The sequence below is a fragment of the Oncorhynchus mykiss genome, chromosome 7, assembly GCF_057628025.1.
Source record: "Oncorhynchus mykiss isolate SJ-2025 chromosome 7, ASM5762802v1, whole genome shotgun sequence".
Taxonomy (NCBI): domain Eukaryota; kingdom Metazoa; phylum Chordata; class Actinopteri; order Salmoniformes; family Salmonidae; genus Oncorhynchus; species Oncorhynchus mykiss.
This window is the reverse complement of record NC_143028.1, coordinates 33,996,170-34,023,668: the sequence shown is the minus strand read 5'-3', so window position 1 is coordinate 34,023,668 and position 27,499 is coordinate 33,996,170. Positions and strand designations below refer to the sequence as shown.

The 27,499-nt window shown below is 41.5% G+C and overlaps 1 protein-coding gene and 1 pseudogene across 2 annotated transcripts in view; one reads left to right on the top strand and one right to left on the bottom strand.

Moving 5' to 3' along the window:
* LOC110527736 (metabotropic glutamate receptor 4) overlaps window positions 1–27,499 on the bottom strand; it is a 336,296-nt gene that overhangs the window by 117,597 nt on the left and 191,200 nt on the right. Inside the window, exon 3 of the mRNA XM_021609206.3 lies at window positions 22,439–22,655. Within this exon, the coding sequence (XP_021464881.1) occupies window positions 22,439–22,655 (217 nt within the window). The remainder of the gene's footprint in view (window positions 1–22,438; window positions 22,656–27,499) is intronic.
* LOC149982520 (general transcription factor II-I repeat domain-containing protein 2-like) lies at window positions 17,235–26,677 on the top strand (annotated as a pseudogene). Its single transcript, XR_016497205.1, has 2 exons — window positions 17,235–18,676; window positions 26,114–26,677. The product of XR_016497205.1 is annotated as a general transcription factor II-I repeat domain-containing protein 2-like (transcript).

Here is a 27,499-nt window from a genome sequence, read left to right as displayed (position 1 = left end):
ACTTTTTGAAAAAATTGTGAATGACTAGATACAATGCTATTTTACCGTAAACAAATTGTCAACAGACTTTCAGCATGCTCATATGGAAGGCCATTCAACAAGCACATCACTTACACAAATGACTGACGATTGGCTGAGAGAAATTGATGATAAAAATATTGTGGTAGCTGTTTTGTTTGACTTCAGTGTGGATTTTGACATTATTGATCATAGTCTGCTGATGGAAACACTTGTAATGGCTTTACAACCCCTGCTATATTGTGGATAAAGAGATACCTGTCTAACAGACAGTTTCTACTGCAAGTGAAATCACTGCAACTCTTAACAAAGAGCTGCAGTTTGTTTCAGAATGGGTGGCAAGGAATAAGTTAGTAAACTAAAAGCATTGTATTTGGGACAAATCCTTCACTAAACCATACACCTCAACTAAATTTGTAATAAATAATGTGGAAATTGAGCAAGTTGAGGTGACTAAAGTGCTTGGAGTAACCCTGTATTGTAAACAGTCATGGTCAAAACATGTTGATACAACAGCAGCTAAGATGGGGAGAAGTCTGTCTATAATAAAGTGGTGCTCTGCCTTCTTAACAGCACTATCAACAAGGCAGGTCCTACAGGCCTTAGTTTTGTCGCACCTGGACTACTGTTCAGTCATGTGGTCAGGTGCTACAAAGAAGGACCTCGTAAAATTACAATTGGCGCAGAACAGGGCAGCACGGCTGGCCCTAAAATGTAGATGGAGAGCTAACATTAATAATATGCATGTACATCTCTCATTAATATGCATGACTTCATCACTACTTGTTTTTGTAAGAAGTGTTGACAGGCTGAATGCACCGATGTGTCTGTTGAGAACTACTAGCACACAGCTGTTTGTCTGTTTCCAGTTCGTTTTGATCGTCAAGCGATCAAAGCGATTTTCTAGTTTTCCCGGTTTTGACCATTCTGCCTGCCCTAAGCCTGCCGGCCGTTCTGTACCTTGTCACGCCACACTGGATTATTGACCTCGGCCTGCCCTGACTTGAGACTGCTTGCCGTTCTGTTCTGTCATGACTGGCCTGTTCGGGTCAGGTTACCGTGGATCATAGTCCCGCAGAGACATCTGTTACTCCTACCAGAGGGGGAGAGGAATAGAGGATTGATGGAGGGGTTTATGACACCTCACGCCCATTGTAAATCTTAAGGCAGCAGACAAAATCCTTTGTCCTCTCAGTGTGGAGGATTGGAATGTTTGTATGGGCCCTATGGAGAATACCTCAGAACAGTAACATGCAACAAATGGACTTTGGGACAATATATTTCATCACCCAAAATGGTGGTAACAACGATGGAATATTAAAATGAATGTTGTTTTTGTTATTTTATTCATAGTTACATTTTTATTTTTTAAATTTTATTTCACCTTTATTTAACCAGGTAGGCTAGTTGAGAACAAGTTCTCATTTACAACTGCGACCTGGCCAAGATAAAGCATAGCAGTGTGAACAGAAAACAACACAAAGTTACACATGGAGTAAACAATAAACAATTAACAAATGACGACGTTATAACGATAACTTGAGGAGTTTTCATAATTTGTACATGATGTTTGCGTACTGTGCGTTGAGTGGAAAATGTCCAGATCAAATTTTTTTTTTTGTAAAGATGAACTATGAATTTAGTTGTCTAAACTGGATCAAAGTAAAATTCCTGATGCCTCATAACTAGATACGCCCCAGAGAACTTGTCATAAAGACTGACACGCCCATTCTACTCTGGGGTATAAAACATGTGAGTTAAGAATTTACATACAGACTAAGTTGACCGCGAGCTGCGGTTGAGGTCCACGACTAGTCGTGACCCAAAAATGCAACACGAGGTTGAAGATGACAGATTAACCTCTTAACAATCAATACTATGGTTGAGTAGCTGTATCTGTAATCTAAGACGGTCAATTCAAGCATGACCACCTGGTTATTCTCTCCAAGTGGCCGTCTGTCTACACTGCTTTCATTCCCACGCTGGAACCATCTAACCAGCTCCGCAATGCCATCTCCTCCCAAGGAGCCACCATCGGAAGGTCCGAGGAGTTGCTTTGTGGTGTCGTGGAAGGGTTCCCGACCTTGACCGAACAACATGACTGAGCGTAGAACACATTGCTGGAGCAATTCCGTGTGTTGTCTGTTAGGCAGCCTACGACGGTAACCTCCCAGCCTCTCAGTAACCTGGCTGTTAGCAGCGCCACTTCCCCGGGAATCCCCCTTCGATGGAGAGTCGGTCACCTATTGGGTGTTTTTTGCCCAGTGTTCCCTCATCAACGAGCTGCAACCCTCCTCCTTCTCCTCGGACCACTCTAAGATAGCATACCTCATTAAGTGGATGTCCGGGAAGGCTCTCATCTGGGCTATGGCAGTATGGGAACAACAGTCGGCCGTATGCATCAGTCTGGAGGAGTTCGTGGCGGAGGTAAAGAAAGTTTTCGATGCTCCATTGTCCAGGAGAGAGGCTGCCCGGAAGTTACTCCAGCTTCGGCAAGACTCCCTCAGTGTGGCAGACTATGCAGTGGATTTCCGCACGTTGGCAGCTGAGAGTGCCTGGAACCCGGAAGCACTGTTCGACATGTTCCTGCACGGAGTATCGGAGGAAGTAAAGGATGAGCTTGCAGCCCGGGAACTACCGACGGATCTGGACTCTCCTTGACCATTCGGATCGATGGGCGACTATGGGAACAAAGAGATTTGATTTCAAACACCTGCCCAAGGATACCACCTCGCCTCCGATGTTGCTGGACCCCAGGAAGAGTAGCTGCTGCCTTGGCAGCAGGGTATCCCTAACAAATACAACTACATATGTAGGCCATAACAGTTTGTGTGTGCAGTTTGCCACCGTTATAGTGCAATTAATGTATTGTTTAGTGTTGTGTTGTGTAGTGGCTTTGCTGGCATGCATCATGTAATCTTTTTTGGTGTTTTCCCTACCAAGATGTACATGCTAAAATCGCCATTGTTGCCAACTGTAAAGTTTGGTGGATGGGGAATAATGATCTGGGGCTGTTTTTCATGGTTCGGACTAAGCCCCTTCGTTCCAGTGAAGGGAAATCTTAACGCTATAGCATACAATGACATTCTGCTTCCAACTTTATGGAAAGAGTTTGGGGAAGGTCCTTTCCTGTTTCAGCATGACAATGCCACTGTGCACAAAGTGAGGTCCATACAGAAATGGTTTGTCGAGATCTGTATGGAAGAACTTGACTGGCCTGTACAGAGCCCTGACCTCAACTCCTTCAAACACATTTGGGACAAATTGGAACGCTGTTTGTGAGCCAGGGCTAAACACCCAACATCAGTGCCCAACCTCACTAATGCTCTTGTGGCTAAATGGAAGCGAATCCCCACAGCAATGTTCCAACATCTAGTGGAAATCCTTCCCAGAAGAGTGTATGTTGTTATAGAGTGTTGCTCCCATGTTTCATAGCTGAAATAAAACATCCCAGAAATGTACCATACGTACACAAATTGTATTTCTCTCAAATTCTGTGCACAAATTTGTTTACATTCATTTCTCTACCATAAGCCGCCTTCAACGTCATTTTACAGAATTTGGCAGTATGTCCAACCGGCCTCAGAACCGCAGACCACGTGTAACCACACCAGCCTAGGACCTCCACATCTGGCTATTTCAACTGTGGGATAGTCAGAGTCCAGCCACTCGGACAGCTGATGAAACTGTGGGTTTGCACAACTGAATCATTTTTGCATAAACTGTCAGAAACCCTCTCAGGGTAGCTCATCTGCGTGCTCATCGCCCTCACCAGGGTCTTCACCTGACTGCAATTTGGTTTCGCAACTGACTTCAGATGGGCAAATGCTTACCTTTTGATGGCCACTGGCACACTGGAAAAGTGTGCTCTTTTATGGATGAATCCCGGTTTCAACTGTACCGGGCAGATGGCAGACCGTGTATGATGTGGTGTGGGTGAGCGGTTTGCTGATGTCAGCGTTGTTAACTAAGGCATAAGCTACGGACAACAAACACAATTGCATCTTATCAACGGCAATTTGAATGCACAGTGATACCGTGATGAGATCCTTAGGGCCATTCTGGTGCCATTTATCCGCCGCCATCACCTTGTGCTTCAGCATGATAATGCACAGCCCCATGTTGCAAAGATCTGTACATAATTCCTGGAAGCTGGAAATGTCCCAGTTCTTCCATGGCCTGTATAATCACCAGACATGTTACCCATTGAGCATGCTTGGTATGCTCTGGATTGCCGTGTACCACAGTGTGTTCCAGTTCCTGCCAATAACCAGCAACTTTGCAAAGCCATTGAAGAGGAGTGGGACAACATTCCATAGGCCACAATCAACAGCCCGATCTACTCTATGCGAAGGAGATGTCGCACTGCATGAGGTATCTGTGATGCATATCTGTATTCCCAGTGAAATCCATAGATCAGGGCCTAATGAATTTATTTAAATGTAATGATTTCTTTTAAAAATTTTGTTCAGTATAATAATATCAGAACTGTCCTGCTTAATTAACAATATGAAGACATTCAAACATGATTAGTGTAAACTCTATATCAGATCCCCTTTACAAAAGCACTATCAATGTGTTCTAATGATGAGTTGGTAACAGTGGAATTGTAATCCAGACTAGTTGCATGAGCTGGTCAATTTCCATAATCTTCTGATTCTGTTTCACAAAAACCCTTTCCTTTCCTTAATACATTTTTATTGCAATGGAGAGATTAAAAAAAAAAAAACTTCTGCCTACAAGCCACCCACACAAGTGTGCCTGGATTTTTTAAATATAAAACCAGCACACACACACGCGTATCCATGCATGCATATTGTACAAATGCACACACGCTACTCCAAGTCTTGTTTACATTATCATTGTCCCAGTGGTCGGGACGTTCAGAGTCGTATCACCATTCCATGTTTGGATTGTCCAATTGTCGCTGAATTTTCAACACTAATATGTTTCATTTTCTGCTCTTTGGCTTTTTCTTCCCCTCCAAATTGATTGTCTCTCCTGTTGGTAATTGCAATTTAAAACCCACAAGTCGAATTGAAACTGCATTCCTGGGCACATGACGAAGCAGCCGAGTGATTGGGGGCCCACTTACTGTGGATCTCTTCCACAGCCAGCCAACAATTCTAGTCGTATATTAGGTTAACTGACGCCAGGCCTGTGCACAAATTGGAGGCAAACTGTGCCAAGCGCATGTCCTTTTGCCCTCCTAATCGCCAAACACCCTTTTGGGTGTTGGTATTATACATTTTGGGTTTAAAGTTTTGTTTTGTTGTTCTGAACCCATTGCCCGCAAATTGTCATGACGTCGTCAATTTACGCCTTTTGGTCTGCCCTGTACAGAGCTCACACACCCAGGTTTTTTTTTCTAAACGGTTCACCCAATATGGATGAAAATACACTCAAATTAAAGCTGACAGTCTGCACTTTAACCTCCTAGTCATTGTATCATTTAAAATCCAAAGTGTTGGAGTACAGAGCTAATATATGTCACTGTCCCGATACTTTTGGAGCTTTCTGTACTTGGCTTGTCTCTACTTGCATATAATCTGTCAAGACACAGGCATTCACTGTGCCTTAGAGAAGCCTGACCTCTATCATATAATGACCTCCATCATAGCTTCAGTTGCTTATTTCTGTTCCCATTTAGAGTCTGAACATGTTCTGAAACAGCCCTGTGTGCAACATGAGTGATTCTGCAAACACGTAGACAGTGACTACGTTAGGAGAGTTTCTCATGTTGATGTCAGACAGCCTATTGGCTAGCTCAAATCTCGTTAGGGCCTTTATTGACATTGTGTTTCATTAACTTGATCGATTATATCTCTTAAGGCATGGTTCAACAGTAATCAAGAGCTCTGCACCAAAGAGGGGTGTCATGTCTGCAGTCAAAGATGACTCTCCAGAGGTTTGGCCCTAATAGCCTACACTTTACTACCACTGCTGTGCCCTGCCTGTGTTCCAACTTGCCAGTATTTTATACATTTATTTAAGAACCCTCTCTCAAAAGCAACGCTCACTGCCCCCCAGGCACATGCAGGTGCAAACACACACATTTTTGCAGGTCCCACAATGGAGGGCTCATGAGGTTGTGTACCAGTATCTATACTACACTTTCTATTGCTATTTGCTGTTACTTCCAGACTTACGTTATTACCCAACCATGTCTTTCAGTTTCCCAGAAACCATTTCACATAGATTCAGCTCAGACGGTGAAAACGGAATTACATTAGCTCATGTCATAAATTCTCAAATATCATCTAAATTGCAATGTGAGGTTTATCAAAGGAATCCAAACTGGGTATGAATCCTTAGATCCTGAACTGATAATATTTATTGATATCTGAATGTTTGATGTCCCTCAATCTCTTTTCTCCTACGCCCACCCCCTTTCCCAGTATGTGAAGTCAAGTCCAGGGTCAATGTGTGTGGGTGACGAGCAGCTGCTCGCCCAGACTGGCCTTTGCCAAAGAAGGGGAGGCTGAGGGACACTAAAAATCCTTCACCAGACTGTTTACTGGGGGTACACCCAGGCCACATCGACAACAATCCCCTACCTGCCATGCGTACTTACTTCTCATCTGCTATCTTTAGAATGTATTCAGCTCCAAAGTCATTTTCTGTCTTCCTTCAGGGGTAAAAGTAGTTTTGGTAAAAGCAGGTGGCTGCTGTGGTAGCTGACTCAGATGATTAGCTTGTTCTGCTCACTCTCTGGGAAGTGTATTAGAATAACCTCTGGCTAACCTTTGTAAAGGTTAATGTTTAATTGAAAAGAACGAGACGTTGTTCAGAGTGAGAGGTATCTAAAATATGAGATCATTATGTTATAATGTACTGTATCTGAACAGAGATGTCTGCTTAAAGTCCCAACTACACATGAATCAGCAACTAAAGTAACAGATTGTCATCCATATCCCTGCACCAAACCACAGCGATAACTCTTAGCATTGCTCCTGCCTACTACAACTTTTACTCCATCAGCATATGATGGCTATTACACATGTACTCAGTTAAGCGGATGTTAATGCGGGTGCAGCAAAATGCTTGTGTTACATCTGTAGCACCTAACAGTGCAGTAAAATGTCAAACAAGTACAGAAATAATCGCTAACAAGAAATCAAGAAATGTCAGAATGAATCCAATTAACTACCCAATTAACACTACATCAGAGTGAGCTATGTCAAGAATCCAGTATATAAATATGCATTGTGTATAAACAGTGTAATAAAAACACAATATACAGTAGTAGATACACTGCATTAGGAAAGTATTCAGACCCCTTGACTTTGTTACGTTACAGCCTTATTCTAAAATAGATCAAATAAAATAAAATCATCATCAATCTACACACAAAACCCCATAATGACAAAGAACCAAAAGGTTCTCAAACATTTTTGCACATTTATTACAAATAAAAAAAAACAGAAATACCAAAATTGAGCTCAGGTGCATCCGGTTTCCATTGATCATCAAATCAAATCACATTTTATTGGTCACATACACATGGTTAGCAGATGTTAATGCGAGTGTAGTGAAATGCTTGTGCTTCTAGTTCCGACTGTGCAGTAATATCTAACAAGTAATCTAACAATTTCACAACAACTACCTTAAACACAAGTATATACGGTAGTTGTGATGTTTCTGCAACTTGATTAGAGTCCACCTGTGGTAAATTTAATTGATTGAACATGGTTTGGAAAGGCACACACCCATCTAAGGTCCCGCAGTTGACAGTGCATGTCAGATTTAAAAAAAAAACAAGGCATGCGGTTGAAGGAATTGTCCGTAGAGCTCCGAGACAGAAATGTGTCGAGGCACAAATCTGGTGAAGGGTACCAAAACATTTCTGCAGCATTGAAGGTCCCCAAGAAAATTGTGTCCTCCATCATTCTTAGATGTAAGAAGTTTGGAACCACCAAGACTCTACCTAGAGCTGGCTGCCCGATCAAACTGAGCAATCGGGGGAGAAGGGCATTAGTCACGGAGGTGACCGAAAACCCATTGGTCACTCTGACAGAGCTCCAGAGTTCCTATGTGGAGATGGGAGAACTTTCCAGAAGGACAACCATCTTTGCAGAACTCCACCAATCAGGCCTTTATGGTAGAGTGGCCAGACAGAAGCCACTCCTCAGTAAAAGGCACATGACAGCCCGCTTGGAGTTTTCCATTTGGCACCTAAAGGACTCAGACCATAAGAAACAAGATTCTTTGGTCTCATGAAACCAAGATTGAACTCTTTGGCCTGAATGCCAAGCGTCATATCTGGAGGAAACCTGGCACAATCCCTACAGTGAAGCATGGTGGTGGCAGCATCATGCTGTGTTTTTGTTTTTCTTCAGCGGCAGGGACTGGGAGATGCGTGGGCATAGGACCACCCACTGGGGAGCCAGGCCCAGCCAATCAGAATTACTTTTTCCCCACAAAAGGGCTATATTAAAGACAGAAATACTACTTGGTTTCATCAGCTGTCCGGGTGACTGGTCTCAGATGATCCCGCAGGTGAAGATGCTGGATGTGGATGTCCTGGGCTGGCGTGGTTACACATGATCTGCGGACGTACTGCCAAATTCTCTAAAATGAGGTTAGAGGCGGCTTATGGTAGAGAAATGAACATGATATTCTCTGACAAACGCTCTGGTGGACATTCCTGCAGTCATCATGTCGAATTGCATGCTCCATCAAAAATTGAAACATCTGTGGCCAAAACATGGGACCAAAACCTTACATGTTGTGTTTATATTTTTGTTCAAGAAATAGAAAGTGTCCGTTGTTAAATGTCTTTATAAACATGGGATAGCAGCATTGGCTGTGTGAGTGTTTGCATATGTGCGTGTGTTTGTGTGGTTACACATGGTGTGCGTGTAAATGTGAGTGCAGGAATTTGCGTGTGTATGAGGTGTGTGTGTGCGTGTGAGCATGTGTGTGTGTTTTATGTGAGTGTGTGGGAGTATGTGTGCAAAAAGTCTCTAGGTTGCAGGACAGAGCACAGGGCAGGGAGACGACTAGTGATGGCTGTTCAACAGTCTGATGGCCTGTTTCCAAACCACTTGGTTACAGATCTAATGCACTTGTACCGTCAGTAGCAGAATGAAAAGTCAGTGGCCCAGGAGGCTGAGGTCCTTAATGATCTTCCCTCTGAAGAGCCATGCGGTTGAGGATGGTGCAGTTGCCGTACAAGGTGACGATGCAGCCCGCCCGAATGCTCTCAGTGGTGCATCTGTGGAAGTTTGTGACGGTTTTAGGGGTGGATAAAACAATTTATAAATATGTGTGTGGGGGGGGGGGGGGATTTCTATACACTTTAAAAACTCTAAAATGCTATTTGGAGAACTGGAAAAACAAGCCATCATCACATTGGTTGCTGTAGCTTCATTCACCTTAGTCAATCTACAAACTCAAAGCCAATTAGCTACACAATTAGCCACTAAACATTAACTCAGAACTGTGATTTAAAAATTATTTTAAAAATTATGTAATACGTACAAAGGGATCTGCTAGCAGGAAAAGTATTTTATCATTAAAAGGTAAACAAATGAGTTTGCTTCACATAATGTTTTGTTACAGTTTTACACCACATTTCCTGCAATTCTACACATTTTGCCATGACTTATGCCATGTGAATATGATATCAAAATCAATGGGGACCCCCTAGTGTCCGGTCGGTAATTGTATCATGACGACTACAAGTTTAGATAGCTGGCTAGACTAGACTAGACTAATTTATCAATCAAAAACATTTTAACTGACATGGGTTAATTGAGAGACTTTCAGTGAGTGACATAACAAGAGGAAAACTGCTGATGCACAACCACGTTTTGAAATGGCACTTTGTGTATTCTACTATTCTAACTCTCAACACTGTTCAAGCAACATCCTCTATGCACTTCCTGATGAACCCAGTGACAGAGTCAGTGTACTCAATGTTATTCTCAGAGATGACCCAGGATGGAAGAGTGATCTGAAAGAGGAGCGGGGGAGGGCTTTGTATCCATTCCAGAAGGGAGTGTAGCAGTGATCCAAGGTCTGGTCTGAGTAGGGCTGTGGCGGTCACAAAATGTTGTCAGCTGGTGATTGTCAAGCAAATAACTGTCAGTCTCACGGTGATTGACCGTTAATTAACAAACACATTTAGCATCTCCCGGCTTCCACACACAGCCTACAAGCCATTTAACAGTCTAATAAATCCATGTAATATAACCTATACCGTCACAATAAATCCATTATCTAAAGAAACATGATATGATGAAAATGCAGTCTATTTCTGAAGAACAGAATAGCATACTCTGAGTTGTCCTTATGTTAGGTCCTGGCAATTGTATGAAGAATACAATTCAACAAAGCTGAATAAAATATAAATATTGTCTCCAAATGATTTGAGGGAGTGCACACATGCGGCTATTCTGTGTTGAGCGGTTGACAAAGAAATAGGTACTCCTATACGCTTCATTTAGAGTTCTTAATGTAACTTTAGTTGTTCTACAAACAATGGGCTATATGTGTTGATTTTTAATACATTGTATGGCTGCATGATGCGACTCTAATGATGGTTTGAAAACAGTTGGATGAAAGGCATGAGCTCTGCTTTGTTTTTTTTGTTGCAATAGCTGTACAGTACACACTCCAATAGTCTCATTCACAATTTGACAAGCTCTTGATAATGCCTCGAATTTCACCGCGGCATCCCCTTTGTGGCCGTAATGCACCCTAAACGAATCCATGCCTTTTGCGGCTGGCAGTGCTGCGTTGTGCCCTTCTCCCTGTGTGAGCTGCACAATCAGAAGCCCTTTCACTCACATGGCTCTCTGGTCACTTGATAGGGGTCTTTCTCACAGGCTACAAATGAAAACAGACACTTCAGGGACGCAACTGCACGCGTCCTTATCCAATTACGAGGTGCATATTGGAAGAACTGTCCACATGTACTTTTCGTCAACCAACAAGATGAGTAGGCCTAACAAACAGTAAAGCACTAGTCTATATCACTCTACTGTCTCCCATAGCACAAAAGTCGACCTATTCTGTGCGAGAAATAAATATTCCAAACATAGTGTGGAACTCATTTTTTTTTTTGCAATGTGGCTGTCATGCAGCGGCACACCCTGCATGCTGCTGCAGCATTCTGTGGCACATCATTTCCCTACACCCGCAATAACATCTGCTAAACACGTGTATGTGACAAATAAAATTGGATTTGATTTGAAAATGGTACCATTCTAGTGTGACAGCTAGTCATAGTGAAATGTATTGTTACTGTAAAATCATCTGGAATTGTCACGGATACCTCCGGAACTTTCATTACGCACACCTGTCCCCTATTCCCACTGATTAGTACTTGTATAAGTGTGCCAGTTGGTTTCCATTGCTGTCCATTATTGTCCGTTGGTGCGTGTGAGTACCTGTGCTGTGTGTTGTGGCTTTTGTGCCATTGTGGATTGCGCAGATGATTATGGGTCTCGTCCCGTGTGTTAATCATTGTGCGCTTGTGTTATTTATTCGAGGTACTCCTCGCTCTTTTGTTTTCTACCCTGTGTTTTGTTACGTGTTTGTTTGGTCTTCGTCCCCGTGCCTTTACATGGCACTGCGCTAAATATTTGCCTTTATTACGCATTCCTGCGCCTGTCTCCCAAATCATTTATGCCAGCATCACAGGAACATGATGAACCTACAGTACATAAAACCCATTACCTTATTGCTGCAATATTGTAAATCCTCTACTTTGGGTTCTAGAAAAGCACGTTGTACATGCATATGTAATGTATTTATTATTACCTAAATATGATAATATAATAACATAATATACCTTTTGGCATAATTTACCTTACTCTTATAATCACATCTGCTGTTGGTTAAGCACCTGGTTGTGGTGTACTGAAATGCCTAATGTGTTAGGACACACCAATTGATATTTTACTGATTTCCTGCTCCCTTGTTCCCTCTCCACAAATTAAACCTAGTTTATGGATTCTAACTCCCGCAGTTTCTAATTCACTGATATCTCATACAGAGATATCCAGATGTTACAATGGATGGTCAGGAAACAATGCAGCTTGTAGAATTTACAGAGCTTGTAGCAGTTGAAAGGTCAATATAAAATGTTGTACCTCGATAGGTGTTGTCGCTATGCACTAGTGACATATTGCTAAATTAACGTTAGAGAGACTGACAGGTAGCATTTGTAAACAGGCAGCCGTGTGCAATGTTGCCAGTTTGTTGCCAGACACGTTCATTACTATGGGACAGCTTGAGATCGAATTTCAATATTGAAACAATGTTACAAATGTTGGAGAGACAGACAGCAAGGTTTATACAAATCTCCTCTGTTGAAAAACAAATGTTAGTCTAAAAGAAATGTGAGATAATGTCTAGCTGCTTTTTATAGTGGTGATCAAGTTTATAAATTGTCTGGTTGGGCTGATGAGACAGTGGATTGCACAGTGAGATGGAACAGATAAATAGGCATTTCAACGTCATAGCTTTAGCTGGTGGTAACTTGTGGAATAGACACCGGCTGGAATGCGGTTTTAAGCAAATCAGCATCCAGGATTAAACCCACCCATTGTATAATGACAGATTGTGTAATGCATTACAATGTTTGTCAATAAGCACACCACTAAATCTGAATTCCTTGACGACTGTGAGGGAAGAACTATGACCAAATGTAAAGTGGGTGTAGGTGCAAATTTAGATCAAGCCTCACCCCCCCCCCCCCCCCTAACAATAATTTGTATTATTTTTTCATAGAGCAGAGAATAACCTTTCAGTATTATAGCTAATCTCATGCTATTTTACCATAACAGGCATTTGATTTTCATAATTATTGTGTTTAATGGCATTGAGTGTTAAATTCTAAGATTAGATTATATATTTGAATAATCTCCAAACTTCTTTTTGTATTGTTTTATAGCACTAGTAAATGCTCCAGGGCTAATTTTGTTAGGAAGTTGGCATGTTTTTCTATATTTAAAACATAATCGAACATTTATAAAGCAAACATTATCCCTATCCCAAATACCTCAATTGTTTAAGCATCCATACAGAATAGTATATTAAAATATATTTTTGGAATATTGACAAAAAAATTTACTCCAACAGTAACCAGGTTTCCAGCCAACCTTTTTATGTGAGCAAAGTACATGTTTTATAAAGAAAAATGAAATGACAGGCCTGGTAAACTTTCCAAATATCAACAAAACGAAACACGTTACACAAGGTGGGATCTTTTTGTGTTCGGTAAAATGAATTATGTGAGAAATGTCAGCAGACACACTTTTATATGCAAATATTAATATCATAACCATCATATCGAAGTAAACTTGGAGTCACACGATGGCATATTGTGTGGTCCTAACACTATGACTCTTCGGGAAAGCATAACGTTTTTTTAGGCTACAGATGAAATAAACTATGATGAACTTCACAAGGTGGTGAATGTGCAAGGTGATGAGCTATATGCTCCATTCCAATAGAAATTGAGGGTCTTATTCTGATGACATGATAATCGATGCTTGACTACCGTTTGACAAATAAAAACAATCTCATGTACGCTACATGTACTCTTTAGCCAACAGCGCATAGATACATTATCTTCTCGCTGTTGGCTAGAGTGCACATGCGAATACTGGAGTGGGCACACTCTCTACCGTATATAACACACCATTTTTTGGTGAGAATACCATCAGTAAAGTTGAAAATGCGATCGAAACCCATTTAACTTGTATTTTTTATTCGGTACTTGGGAATTTAACCACAAAATGTATTTTTATGTGTACTATGTCATCGTGCACAGACTTGTATCTGCACCAAGTCAAATAGATGGAAACACATCTCTGGTGGGGAAAATGCGCATAATAGTTTTTATGTTGATTTTTTTTATATTCACATGAAAATCTGTCCTAATTGGATGGAAACCTAGCTACTGACCGGAGTTGTCAAGCCACTGACTGACTTGACAACAGATACTCAAACCAGACATATTTTTGCTCTCTAAAAATACGTTTGAAACAAACATTTGTAAAATATGGAAAATGGTTCATTTGAAAATCCCCAATGAGACAGGACCATTCTCAGATCTTTCAGCACTCTGACTGACGGTGTTGACGGTAGACAAAGATCTGATGGGAGTTGCACTGTTTTTAGTACCAATGGAATTACAGGTGTGGAGTAGTTCATCATACACTGAGGCTGATGTGATTGACTTTAACACCAAAACAACATCTTTGTGCTTTTTCAGTCACATATTGATAAAAAGAAGAGGAGAAAACAGGAAGCTGCTGTTAGGCAGTTGTGTAAGATGGAGGAGACAGGGCACTTGACACACTAAGCTCCTCTAACAAAAAAAATATGGAGTTATAAAGAGTAGTGAAACAGACAGCGTCGTGCTCTTGCTCAGAATTTCTGAGTACAAGGAAGGGATTCTCAAAATACCCTTTAGCCTCGTTCAACTAATAAACATGACAAACCAACTTTAGAGCTCATTGTGGTCACAAATGATTCAAAACCCACTTGAGGCCATAAATGGACCATCAATTACTACCGACTTATAGTATTAATTTCTATATTGAGGCCACATTCCTACGATGCAACTGATTTATCTCTCTGGACAGTTTTATTGTGCACTTGATATTCAGCAAATCCCCTGGTAGCCGAAGATATACATTGCCTTCAGAAAGTATTCACACCCCTTGATTTTTTTCCCACGTGTTGTGTTACAGCCTGAATGTAAAATGGATGAAATTGAGATTTTGTATCACTGGCCTACACACAATACACCTTAATGTCAAAGTGGAATCATGTCTATAGAAATTTGTACAACTTAATTAAAAATGAAAAGCTGAAATGTCTTGAGTCAATAAGTATTCAACCCATTTGTTATGGCAAGCCTAAATACGTTCAGGAATAAGAATTTGCTTAACAAGTCACATGGTAAGTTGTATGGACTCAGTCTGTGTGCAATAATTGTGTTTAATATGATTTTTTAATGACTATGTCATCTCTGTACCCCACATATACAATTTTCTGTAAGATCCCTCAGTCGAGCAGTAAATTTCAAACACAGATTCAACCAAAAAGACAAGGGACCAATGTCTCGCAAAGAAGGGCACCTATTAGAAGATGGGAACATTTTAAAAAGCAGACATTGAATATCCCTTTGAGCATGGTGAAGTTATTAATTACACTTTGGATGGTGTATCAATATACCCACTCACTAGACAGATACGGTCCTACCTAACTCAGTTGCCAGAGACGAAGGAAAACACTCAGGGATTTCACCATGAGGCAAATGGTGAAATTCAATGTCTGTGATAGGAGATGACAGAGTGAAAACAAGGAAGCCTGTGCAGAATAAAAAATATTCTAAAAACATGCTTCATGTTTGCAATAAGGCACTAAAGTGAAACTGCTAAAAATGTGGCAAAGAAATTAACTTTATGTCCTGAATACAAAACGTTATGTTTGGGGCAAATCCAACATAACACATCACTAAGCACCATTCTTCATATTTTTTAACATGGTGGTGGTTGCATCATGGTATGCTTTTCATCGGCAAGGAGTACAGATTCCTTTTGAATTAAAAAAACGGAATAGAGCTAAGCACAGGCAAAATCCTAGAGGAAAACCTGGTTCAGTCTGCTTTCCAACATAAACTGGGAGACAAATTCACGTTTTAGCAGGACAATAACCTAAAACACAAGGCCAAATATACACTGGAGTTGTTTACTAAGACGATGAATGTTCCTGAGTGGCCTAGTTACAGTTTTGACTTATAAAATATATGGCAAGACTTGAAAATGGTGGTCTAGCAACGATCAACAGAACTTTAATATTTCTTTAAAAAGAATAATGTGCAATCTATGTGTATAAAGTTCGTAACGGCTTAATCATTGTACGCTTGTGTTATTTATTCGAGGTACTCTTCGCTCTTCTGTTTTGGGTTTCTACCCTGTGTTTTATTACGTGTTTGTTTGGTCTTCGTCCCCGTGTCTTTACAAAACACTCTGTCATTTGGACTTAATAAAAAACCCTATTAAGCATTCCTGCGCTTGTCTCCCGAATCACTTATACCAGCGTGATAGAATAATGGGCCACCCCTCATAGCCTGGTTCCTCTCTAGGTTTCTTCCTAGGTTTTGGCCTTTCTAGGGAGTTTTTCCTAGCCACCGTGCTTCTACACCTGCATTGCTTGCTGTTTGGGGTTTTAGGCTGGGGTTTTAGGCCATTATTGTTACTATGTCCGTTGGTGCTTGTGAGTACCTGTGCTGTGTGTTTTGGCTTTCGTGCCATTGTGGATTGCGCAGAATGCCGGTCTAGCAATGACCAGCAACCAACTTGACATAACTTGAATCATTTTTTAAAGAATAATCTGCAAATATTGTACAATCCAGGTGTATAAAGCTCTTAAAGACTTACCCAGAAATTCTGCCAAAAGCGATTCTAACATTGACTCATGGGTGTGAATACTTATGTAATAAGATATTTCTGTATTTCATTCTCAATAGATTTGCAACAATTTCTAAAAACATGTTTCCACTTCATCATTATGGCATATTGTGTGTAGATTGGTTGATCTTTTATTTATTTATTTATTATTAATCCTATTTGAATTTCGGCTGTAACAAAAAATGTGGAATAAGTCAAGGGGTTATGAATACTTTCTGAAGGCCCAGTACGTACCATGTCAAACATCAAGAGTTGAATTCAGTGAAACACTCCTATTTCCATCACCTAAGGGGAATTTAAATGCAGAAGGGAATTGAAATGTAAAATGAGCCATAATGCATATCTCAAGTTAGGATTAATGTTATGATATACTACATGACCAAAAGTATGGGGACACCTGATCGTCGAACATCTCATTCCAAAATCAAGGGCATTAATATGGAGTTGGTACCCTCTTTGCTGCTATAACAGCCCCCACTCTTTTGGGAAGGCTTTCTACTAGATGTTGGAACATTTATGTGGGGACTTGCTTCCATTCACCCACAAGAGCATTACTGAGGTCGGGCACTTATGTTGGGCAATTAGGCCTGGCTCGTTCCAATTCAACACAAAGGTATGTGATGGGTAAAGGTCAGGGCTCTGTGCAGGCCAGTCAAGTTCTTCCATTTCTGTATGGACCTTGCTTTGTGCATGGGGGCCTTGTCATGCTGAAATAGTAAAGGGCCTTCCCCAAACTGTTTCCACAAAGTTGGAAGCACAGAATCATCTAGAACACATATGTCAGAGTCAAGGCCCGCGGGCCACATCCGGCCCGCAAGAAGGTTTTTTACGGCCCCTGGGATGATCTTGATTTATTATTAGAACCGGCCCGCAGCAAGCCGGCAGCCCGCAGATCTTTTACACGCACCAATACTACATTTCCCACAATGCAAAGGTGACGCACCAAGCAGTAGGCTGCTTCATTTCAATATTTATTGGCACAGCAGTCGTCAGCATCACAGTAAAATTAACTTTCAGATACCCATCAAAAATGGCAAAACGGAAGGTGGATACTGAGAACCGGGGGTTTCAAACAAGGTGGGAGTCGGAGTATATGTTCACGAAGGTAGCTGGAAAACCTGTGTGTCTTCTGTGTGGAGAAAGTGTGGCGGTACTGAAAGAGTATAATCTGAGACGACATTATGAAACGAAACACGCGGACAAAAACAAGAATATGGACATGGAACAAAGGCTACAAAAGGCAGAGGAATTAAAACGAGGCCTCAAATCTCGACAGGCTCTGTTCAAAAAAGCCAAATCACAAGGCCAGGCTGCTGTCAAGGCCAGTTTTATTTTGGCAGAAGAGATCGCTAAATCAGCCCGGCCATTTACGGAGGGGGATTTCATCAAAAACTGCATGATTAAAGTTTGTGACGAAGTTTGCCCAGAAAAAAGGCAACTCTTTTTAAATGTGAGTCTGAGCAGAAACACCATTGCCGAGAGAGTAGACCAGTTGTCCATCAATCTAAAAGAGCAGCTTGTGAAAAAGGGAAAAGATTTTATTGCATATTCCTTGGCTGTGGATGAGAGCACCGACATTTCTGACATTGCCCAGTTGTCAATTTTCATCCGCGGAGTGGACTCCAACCTAAGCGTGACAGAGGAGTTTTTGGCTTTACGTCCTATGCATGGCACAACTACGGGGCATGATTTGTATGAAGAGGTGTCAAGATGTGTAAATGAGATGGAGCTGCCTTGGGAAAAACTCGTGGGTTTGACAACCGACGGAGCACCTGCGATGTGTGGACACAGGAGCGGACTGGTGGCGAAGATACGGGAAAAGATGCAAGAGGAAAACGCGACAGGTGAGCTGACAGCTTATCATTGTATCATACACCAGGAAGCGTTGTGCGGTAAAGCCTTGAAAATGGAGCATGTAATGAGCATCATCACGCGCACAGTTAACTTTATCAGAGCCAAAGGTTTGAATCACCGCCAGTTCAAGGCATTTCTGACGGAGTTAGAAACGGAGCATGGTGATTTGCCTTATCACACAGAGGTGCGATGGCTAAGCCAGGGAAAGGTGCTTCAAAGATGTTTCGAGCTTCGTGAGGAGATTTGTCTGTTCTTGGACAGCAAAGGGAAAGACACAACACAACTCCGAGACGAAATGTTTCTGTGTGAAATGGCTTTTCTGTGTGACATTACGAGTCATCTGAATGCAATAAACTTGCAGCTGCAGGGTCGGGATCGTGTCATCTCTGATATGTACAGTACAGTGAAGGCATTTAAAACCAAACTGACTCTGTGGGAGACGCAGATGCGGAAAGAAAATTTGAGCCACTTTCCCAGCTGCCAGACCATGAAAGAGAAGCTCTCTACCAGTGCGTTCCCGAGCACACAGTTGGCTGATAAAATAGGTATGCTTGCCGCTGACTTTCGACGCCGATTTGCTGACTTTGAAGCACAAAAAAGCAGGTTGGAACTGCTCGGTAACCCATTTGCTGTTGACGTGGAAAGCTCACCACCAAACCTCCAAATGGAGTTGATTGACCTCCAATGCAATGATGCACTGAGGGCAAAATATGCGGCAGTGGGTGCTGCGGAGTTCGCCCGTTTCCTCCCCGGCACAATGCCCCAGCTGCGCATCCAGGCTGCTCAAACGTTGTCTATGTTTGGCAGCACATACCTGTGTGAACAACTGTTTTCTTTGATGAACCTGAACAAAACATCACACAGAAGTCGACTTACTGCTGAACACCTCCACTCAATTCTGAGGATTTCTTCAGCTCAGAGCCTTACCCCGAACATTGATGAACTTGTGGAAAAGATGGGACACCACCAAGTATCACCCTCAACCTCAAACAAGTGAACATTACTGTGCAATCACATATTTAGAGTTTTTACTCAGTTCAAGTTTAAAAGTTAAAATTTAATATTTGTTTTCACTGCATGTTACTTCTCCTTAAACAAAGTGTTGTTTTTGATTAATAGATTTTTGCACTTTATTTTTTTGTATTTCAATCCAATTATATTTTAAAAATATTTCAGTTGAGTGGATGATAGAAAATTGCTATTATTGTTTTTTCTTTGAAGTAAATTTAGCCCACTTTTGCTAAAATAGAAAATATAGTCTACTGATGGTGCCTTGAATACCGGTTTCTTTCATTTAATGTTCATGTTATGGGGATATTTATATAAAGGAAATTTGTCTTTTGTGTCTGTTGAAAATTAAAGATTACTGACAGAGCCATAAGAAAATATTGCTTTATTTATCTGATCATATTGTAATATATTTGTTAGGTTTTCAGTAGGTTCAATTAGGTTCACTAGACTATATGCGTCATTTAAAAAATTTTCAATGAACATTCGAACAGTCCGGCCCTCGTCTTGTAGCTGATTTTTTTATTTGGCCCTCCGTCCATTTGACTTTGACACCCCTGATCTAGAATGTCATTGTATGCTGTAGCATTAATATTTCCCTTAATTGGAACAAAGGGGCCTAGCCCCAGACCATTATTCCTCCTCCACCAAACTTTATTGTTGGTACTATGCATTGCAGGTAGCATTCTCCTGGCATCCGCCAAACCCAGATTAGTTCGTCAGACTAACAGATGGTAACTCCAGAGAATGCATTTCCACTGCTCCAGAGTCCAATGGCGGCGAGCTTTGCACCACTCCAGCTGATGCTTGGCATTGCGCATGGTGATCTTAGGCTTGTGTGTGGCTGCCTGGCCTTGAAACACTTTTCATGATTTTCTTGACAAACAGTTACTGTGCTGCGTTGCTTCCAGATGCAATCTGAAACTCGGTAGTGAGTGTTCCAACCGAGGACAGGCGATTTTTAGGGACTATGCATTTCAGAACTTGCCGGTCCCATTCTGTGAGCTTGTGTGGCCTACCACTTCGCGGCTGAGCTGTTGTTGATCCTAGACGTTTTCACCTCACAATAGCAGCACTTACAGTTGACCAGGGCAGCTCTATCTGGGCAGAAATTTGATGAGCTGACTTGTTGGAAAGGTGGCATCCTATGCCGGTGTCACGTTGAAAGTCACTGAGCTCTTCATTAAGACCATTCTACTGCCAATGTTTTGTCCATGGAGATTGTATGGCTGTGTGCATGATTTTATACATCTGTCCGCAACAGGTGTGGCTGACAATAGCTGAATCCACAAATTGGAAGTGGTGTCCACATTCTGTTGTGTATACAAATCGGAAGTTGGAAGTTTAAGTCGGAAGTTTACATACACCTTAGCCAAATACATTTAAACTCAGTTTCACAATTCCTGACATTTAATCCTAGTAAAAATTCCCTGTCTTAGGCCAGTTAGGATAAACACTTTATTTTAAGAATGTGAAATGTCAGAATAATATTAGAGAGAATGATTTATTCAGCGTTAATTTCTTTCAACACACTCCCAGTGGGTCAGAAGTTTACATACACTCAATTAGTATTTGGTAGCATTGCCTTTAAATTGTTTAAGTTGGGTCAAACATTTCAAGTAGCCTTCCACAAGCTTCCCACAATAAGTTTGATGAATTTTGGCCCATTCCTCCTGACAGAGCTGGTCAAACTGAGTCAGGTTTGAAGGCTTCCTTGCTCACACACGCTATTTCAGTTCTGCCAACAAATCTTCTATAGGATTGAAGTTGGGGCTTTGTGATGGCCACTCCAATACCTTGACTTTGTTGTCCTTAAGCCATTTTGCCACAACTTTTGAAGTATGCTTGGGGTCATTGTCCATGTGGAAGACCCATTTGCGACCAAGCTTTAACTTCCTGACTGATGTCTTGAGATGTTGTTTCAATATATCCACATAATTTTCCTCCCTCATGATGCCATCTATTCTGTGAAGTGCACCTGTCCCTCCTGCAACAAAGCACCCTCACAACATGATGCTGCCACCCCCAAGCTTCACAGTTGGGATGGTGTTCTTTGGCTTGCAAGCCTCCTCCTTTTACCTCCAAACATAACGATGGTCATTATGGCCAAACAGTTCTATTTTTGATTCATCAGACCAGAATACATTTCTCCAAAAAGTACGATCTTTGTCCCCACGTGCAGTTGCAAACCGTAGTCTGGCTTTTTTTATGGCGGTTCTGGCGCAGTGGCTTCTTGCTGGACGCCCTTTCAGGTTATGTCAATATAGGACTTACTGTGGATATAGATACTTTTGTACCTGTTTCCTCCAGCATCTTCACAAGGTCCTTTGCTATTGTTCTGGGATTGATTTGCACTTTTCGCACCAAAGTACGTTCATCTCTAAGAGACAGAACACGTCTACTTCCTGACCGGTATGACGGCTGCGTGGTCCCATGGTGTTTATACTTGTGTACTATTGTTTATACAGATGAACGTGGTACCTTCAGGCAGTTGGAAATTGCTCTTGGCACTGAGTTTGAAGGTAGGCCTTGAAATACATCCACAGGTACACCTCCAATTGACTCAAATGTTGTCATCTATCAGAAGCTTCTAAAGCCATAACATAATTTTCTGAAATTTTCCAAGCTGTTTAAAGGCACAGTCAACTTAGTATATGTGAACTTCTGACCCACTGGAATTGTGATACAGTGAATTATAAGTTAAATAATCTGTCTGTAAACAATTGTTGGAAAAATGACTTGTGTCATGCACAAAGTAGATGTCCTAACCGACTTGCCAAAACTATAGTTTGTTAACAAGAAATTTGTGGAGTGGTTGGAAAACGAGTTACCTAAGTGTATGTTAACTTCCGACTTCAACTGTATATAGCGTATATTCCATATCTGAAGTTAGATTCACACGCATTCAAATGTTTTTGAGAAACACTACTGTATTATCCTTGATCTGTTAATGTATTTGTGCAAGTTGTTGTTTTGGGTTTTGAATTTATACATACAGAAGACAAACCCAGGGAAATAGGTCAGTTGTACCACTCGGGGCCATCTTCTATTGAGTCACCTTCAGATCATATGGCAAGAGGAATGATGAATGAACAGAACGAAACCACAGAGAACCCACTCACCGTCCTCTCGAGACTTATGTATGAAGGCATCCACACCGCTCTCTCCATAGTTCCCCTCGGACGCCACGGTGGAGACAAAGTTCCAGCGCATGGCCTTGACGATATCCACCATGGCCTGTGCCTGGTAGGTGTCCGGGGGCACCACTCGCGAGAAAAAGTCGTAACGTGTGTTGTCGCTCAGCTCCGGTGCCGTGGAGGCATAACTCACCTGGGGGATCTGAGGAGAGAGGGAAGAAGGGATGAGTTAAGATGGAGAAGAGGCAAAGAAGTCATAGCAGGAAGGGGGTGGGGACAGAGGGAGAGCGGATCAGCAATCAGTCTCTAAGTCTCAGGGGAAATGAAAAATGATTTCATCCTGCCAGCTATGGCTGGCTCTTACCGTGCACCGCAGGGGTCTCCTTTAGACCACAGGGGGTCTCCTTCAGACAACTGTGGGGGGGGGGGGGGGGGGTTACTCAGCGAGAAGATGAGCGTGTCAGGCTTCTGCATGGGGATCGGCAACCAACACACAAGCAGGGGGATGAAGCCAAGGGCAATAACACTGTATGAGAGGCTTTTCATATACATGCTCATTCATTCTGTGCAGATTTTCGGGTCCTGAGTAGTCATATCCATTCATTTATTCATTCATCTATCATTTTGTAGTACTTTGTTTACACGGTTTATTTACAGCTGACTGTAAGATATCCTATGAGTTTCGGATAAATCTAAAATGTGCTCATGAAAATATCTCAATGTGTCCTATATTGATATAGCACACAGTGCAACTGGCAGAGCTGTTTTCCTGGGTGTGATAAAGTGTGTGCAGTGATTGATGACTTATCGTCCTATTTTTGTGGTTGTGACACTACGGGAAGGGAACCCTGATACTAAAAACAGCTCTGATTTCCCGCTGGATCCAGCTTTCCATCTCATCCACAGCTAGGTGGTTCATTATCATGGGCAGCAAGCTCAGAGGCACACTCAATCTGACCCATTGCCATCCTTCTGCCAAGTTAACACCCACCACAGACCCATACCAAACCTATCTGGGCAGCCATTGGACTGAGTCACCGACTCAGTATTGTGTCTCCCTATCTGTTGGCACCACGTCCTTTCTGGATCCATCATGTTTTACCAATGTTGAGTGGAAGATGAATTCTAAAATGACTAGCATTGTTAGTGCAGTGGCCTTGTCGTTAGTGTCCGTCCTGAGATTAGAACGTTTGGGGTTTCGATCCCCAGTCGAGTCATACCAAAGACTCTAAATACTCCTGGGTACATTCCTCACGCGCTACAGAAACAGGAGATGGGCTCCTGACCTACGGACCATTCTGGAAACACAATTACCGGTGATTGTCATCAAATCACTGTTATTAGAGTTCTATAAATAACAACTTTTCATTTCAATCATGAATTTTTTTTGACACACATTTTCCTACCGCACTTTATAAAAAAAAACAATGAGACAATTTGTTATGACACCAGTTCAGCACTAATTTCACCCTTTGAAAGCCTGACACGTGCAATCTGTGCACCAGACAACACTTAGCTGTAATTCAGCGATGGTCCTGGTCAGTGGATGTTACTGTTCTTGATCTGTATGCAGCAGCACATGAACACGCACAAATACATTTCAGCATTTGGATAACCCTTTAAATCTATGCTCAGATAAAGTAAGATGTCATACGGGTGGGCAAAAAGCTACTGCACAGTGCAGTGAAGAAAACGTACTCCTCTTTTTTCCCCTCTCTCTCTTTATTTGCCCGTTTGCTAGCCTGTAGTGTAGTAGCTACAGTAGGTCGATGGTGTTGGCCATCACACACCACAACCAGTCCTGTTTGAAAAGTATCCAAAGAGACCGATTTAGAGGGCAGAGTCCCTGAAGTGCTCCAGCACGAACCAAAAGATGCTTTGGCCCTATTTCTCTGTTGTAGTAGTGGCCTTGAAATGAAGTACACAATAATAAACCTGTGTTGCCCACAGTACTGTACTGGATGTGGGTAGAGTCAGGAAGTAGAGTTGATAGTTGAAACACTTCACTGCTACTGTAGTAGTTCAATAAAGGGTTCACCAAAAAAACAAGGGAAAGGGAAACGTTTCACACTAGATAGTTGAATTATGCCTTTACCCAGTACATACTAATTGTATGAGCAAATACAGAATTGCTACTTAGGGTGCCAGCAGTATTCTCAGCTGAATTCCATGGCGTCTGTAGGGTGCCGAGTAGAGTTAGTTCCAGGCCCAAGAACAGGGATCCATTTTAAATGCCTCTAATGCTTTGTTGGTTGCTATTAACCTCGCGCTAGGGGGTTGACTGCCTGTGATGTTGTTGTAATTAAAGGAGGACAGCTAATTAGTGAATGAAACAGCTTTTTTTCCCCAGACCGGAGGAAGCCAACGTCCTGATCGGCAGCACAAGCCTACTGTTTTGTTACTTTCTATCATGTCTTACCAACATACAGTACAGTAAAGCAAGAAAGCTAATGGTCACAAATGATTAAACCAGCGAAATTAAGATGAGAGTAATTCATGCTCCAAGAAATCTCTCTCTTAAGCAATGCATTTGTATCCATAGAATCCACATGTAATTGTTATAGAGTGCACCTACAAAAAGGCACAGCAGGTTTAATACACTTAACATGTCTGTTAATGGCAGTGAGATCGCCTTGCAGGGACTGTGATTGGGAACTATACATTCTAAAACCATTTAACAGGACTAGGTCAACGAAAGAGGACATAGACATAACATTGACCATTTAAATGGAACCATTAAAAGCACTTAGCTACTTCAAATTCTCTAGTCAGGAATATCTCATTTGAGATGCTCAAAACATTTGAAAGTGTTGTAATCCCTCCCAAATAAGCCAAGATGTGTCTGTATAGGCCATGTAGGTATTGAGTTGATGGGGTCTTCGGTGTTAAAACTGGAAACAGATTTGAAAGGGTGATTATTGTGTATTACAATTGTTAACCATATTTTCCTTTGGGTGCCATTCCTGCTAAATTCTCACACTCTGAAGCATTAGACCGGGGTTCGTCAACTACAGTAGGTTTGGCCTTGGGTCAATTGTTTTCTGAGCTAATAGTTGGTGAGCCAGAACATAATTAGTATATAATATTAGCACAATTAATTGGCCTACACAACAAATTAAACAAAACGTTTAACACATCTGATTAGTACTCAGTGATAATAACAATCATTTCGATCTGATTATGCTCATAAAATCAACGTGTCTCTATTCCGTTATTATTTTTGTCCATTTCTCTGTGCATTGATTGGTGGGGAAAAACAGTTCTATGTAGCCTACTGTAGGCTACACTATTGTTTTTAGCATCAACATTCATTCAGAATAATTAGCTTGATAGCGAGACAAAATGTCGCTCTCAGAAAATATAAAAACAAAGGTGGATAAATGAAAATCGAAGTTTCGGGGAAGAATGTACAGAGAGATATGTGTTCATATTACCTTATTTTCCCAATGCCAAGCCAGTGGGTCTTATTTGCAATGAAAATGTCGCATTTTGCAAATAATTCAATCTCAGACTTTATTGTGAACCTAAGCATGGAACTTTCAAAATGACTTTCCCGCCACAGACAGATGCCCGACGCAGAAACAGTGAAGTGTTACACACACACAGTTTTTCGGGCTGACAAATTCTGTCACTTAAACGAGTTAAATATGCAGTTACAAGGAAGAAGAAAAACTGTTTTGGACATGGTGGAGAAACTTGAGGCCCTTACTAGGAAGCTTGAGTTGTACAATTTGGACTTGTCATCTGGAAGGCTACTGCAATTCAGTACACTGAAGAACGACAGGCAGAGGGACCAGACAACTTCTGCACAAGATTTGAAGACTACAGCATGCCCAAGGATATTGTTGCGTTAGTACGTGACCCTCTCACAGTCCGCCCAGATGGAAGATTCTCATCCCTTGCTAAGAAAACAATACCCTCGCTGGACGAGGCCGCAATTCGAACTGAGTTGATTGAATTCCAGACATCGAGCCTTCTCAGGGATGCACTCAGGAGTGCCAAGTCCTTATGTGAGGAATAAAGCACAATGAACAAACTTGTATTTTAGGTGCTAACAATGAACGGATCGAGTCCTCGTTTTCCTCTATGAACGCAGTATAGCTTCACGACAGGAACTGGTTTTCACATAAGTCAATCGAGGACTACCTGTGCATCAAAATCACATCCATCTCACCAGACATCATCAAGATTGTGTCCGAGGGGAAATGCAACTTTTCCCATTGAGTAAGTAACTTAGTGGCCTATATGACTAATTATTAAATACTAATAGTATTGTGAGTGCTTATCCAGGGATATTTAGGTCTTAAGCTGACAGTATTTTCTGTTTGTTCTGTCGTTACAGGAGCAGGCTATCCCGATACAGACATTCAGATACAGACATTGCCATTTTTTCTTTAAATGATGTAGGATGTTAGTTTTGGCCAGTTGCAATTGTAAACAGGCCTAAAAAAAAAAAAACACTCATATTAGGACATATTTTTTTATTGTGAAAGATGCTGTTAAGCCTCGTAGCCTACCTCAGCCAGTTATTTTATTTTATATGGGCTTAGGCTCGGAAGAAAGACTCATTTAAGCTCTCTCGTTATTTGTAAAGTCAAATTAAAATGAATAACTGTTGAATGAATTACTCAACTGGGGGTAGGTTTTCTCCAAATGTTGCTGTGCAACACTTGCATAACAGGTTAGATATATTTTCAGCACCAGGCGCTGTTCACCTCCTATTGATTGCGCTGCGGTTGCAGCTTTACGTCTCAGCACCACAAAATGGTCCACTGCCTGCTTTATTAGTTGACTGTCTACTGCATTCTCTCTACTCATGAATGAAGTTCAAATGTAACTTTTGCATTATTTAGGTAAGGGTAACTTCCTTCTTGGGAAATTGCATTTTGGAGTTTTTGCATCTCGGGTCTGCGATTTTTTATTATTAGATATATTTTGATATAATTAACTTGGGGGGGGGCAAATAATATTGCTGGCTCGCGGCCGCCAGTTGGAGAACCCTGCATTAGACTGTCTCTTATGTTGGTTGAATCCAAATTGCAATTG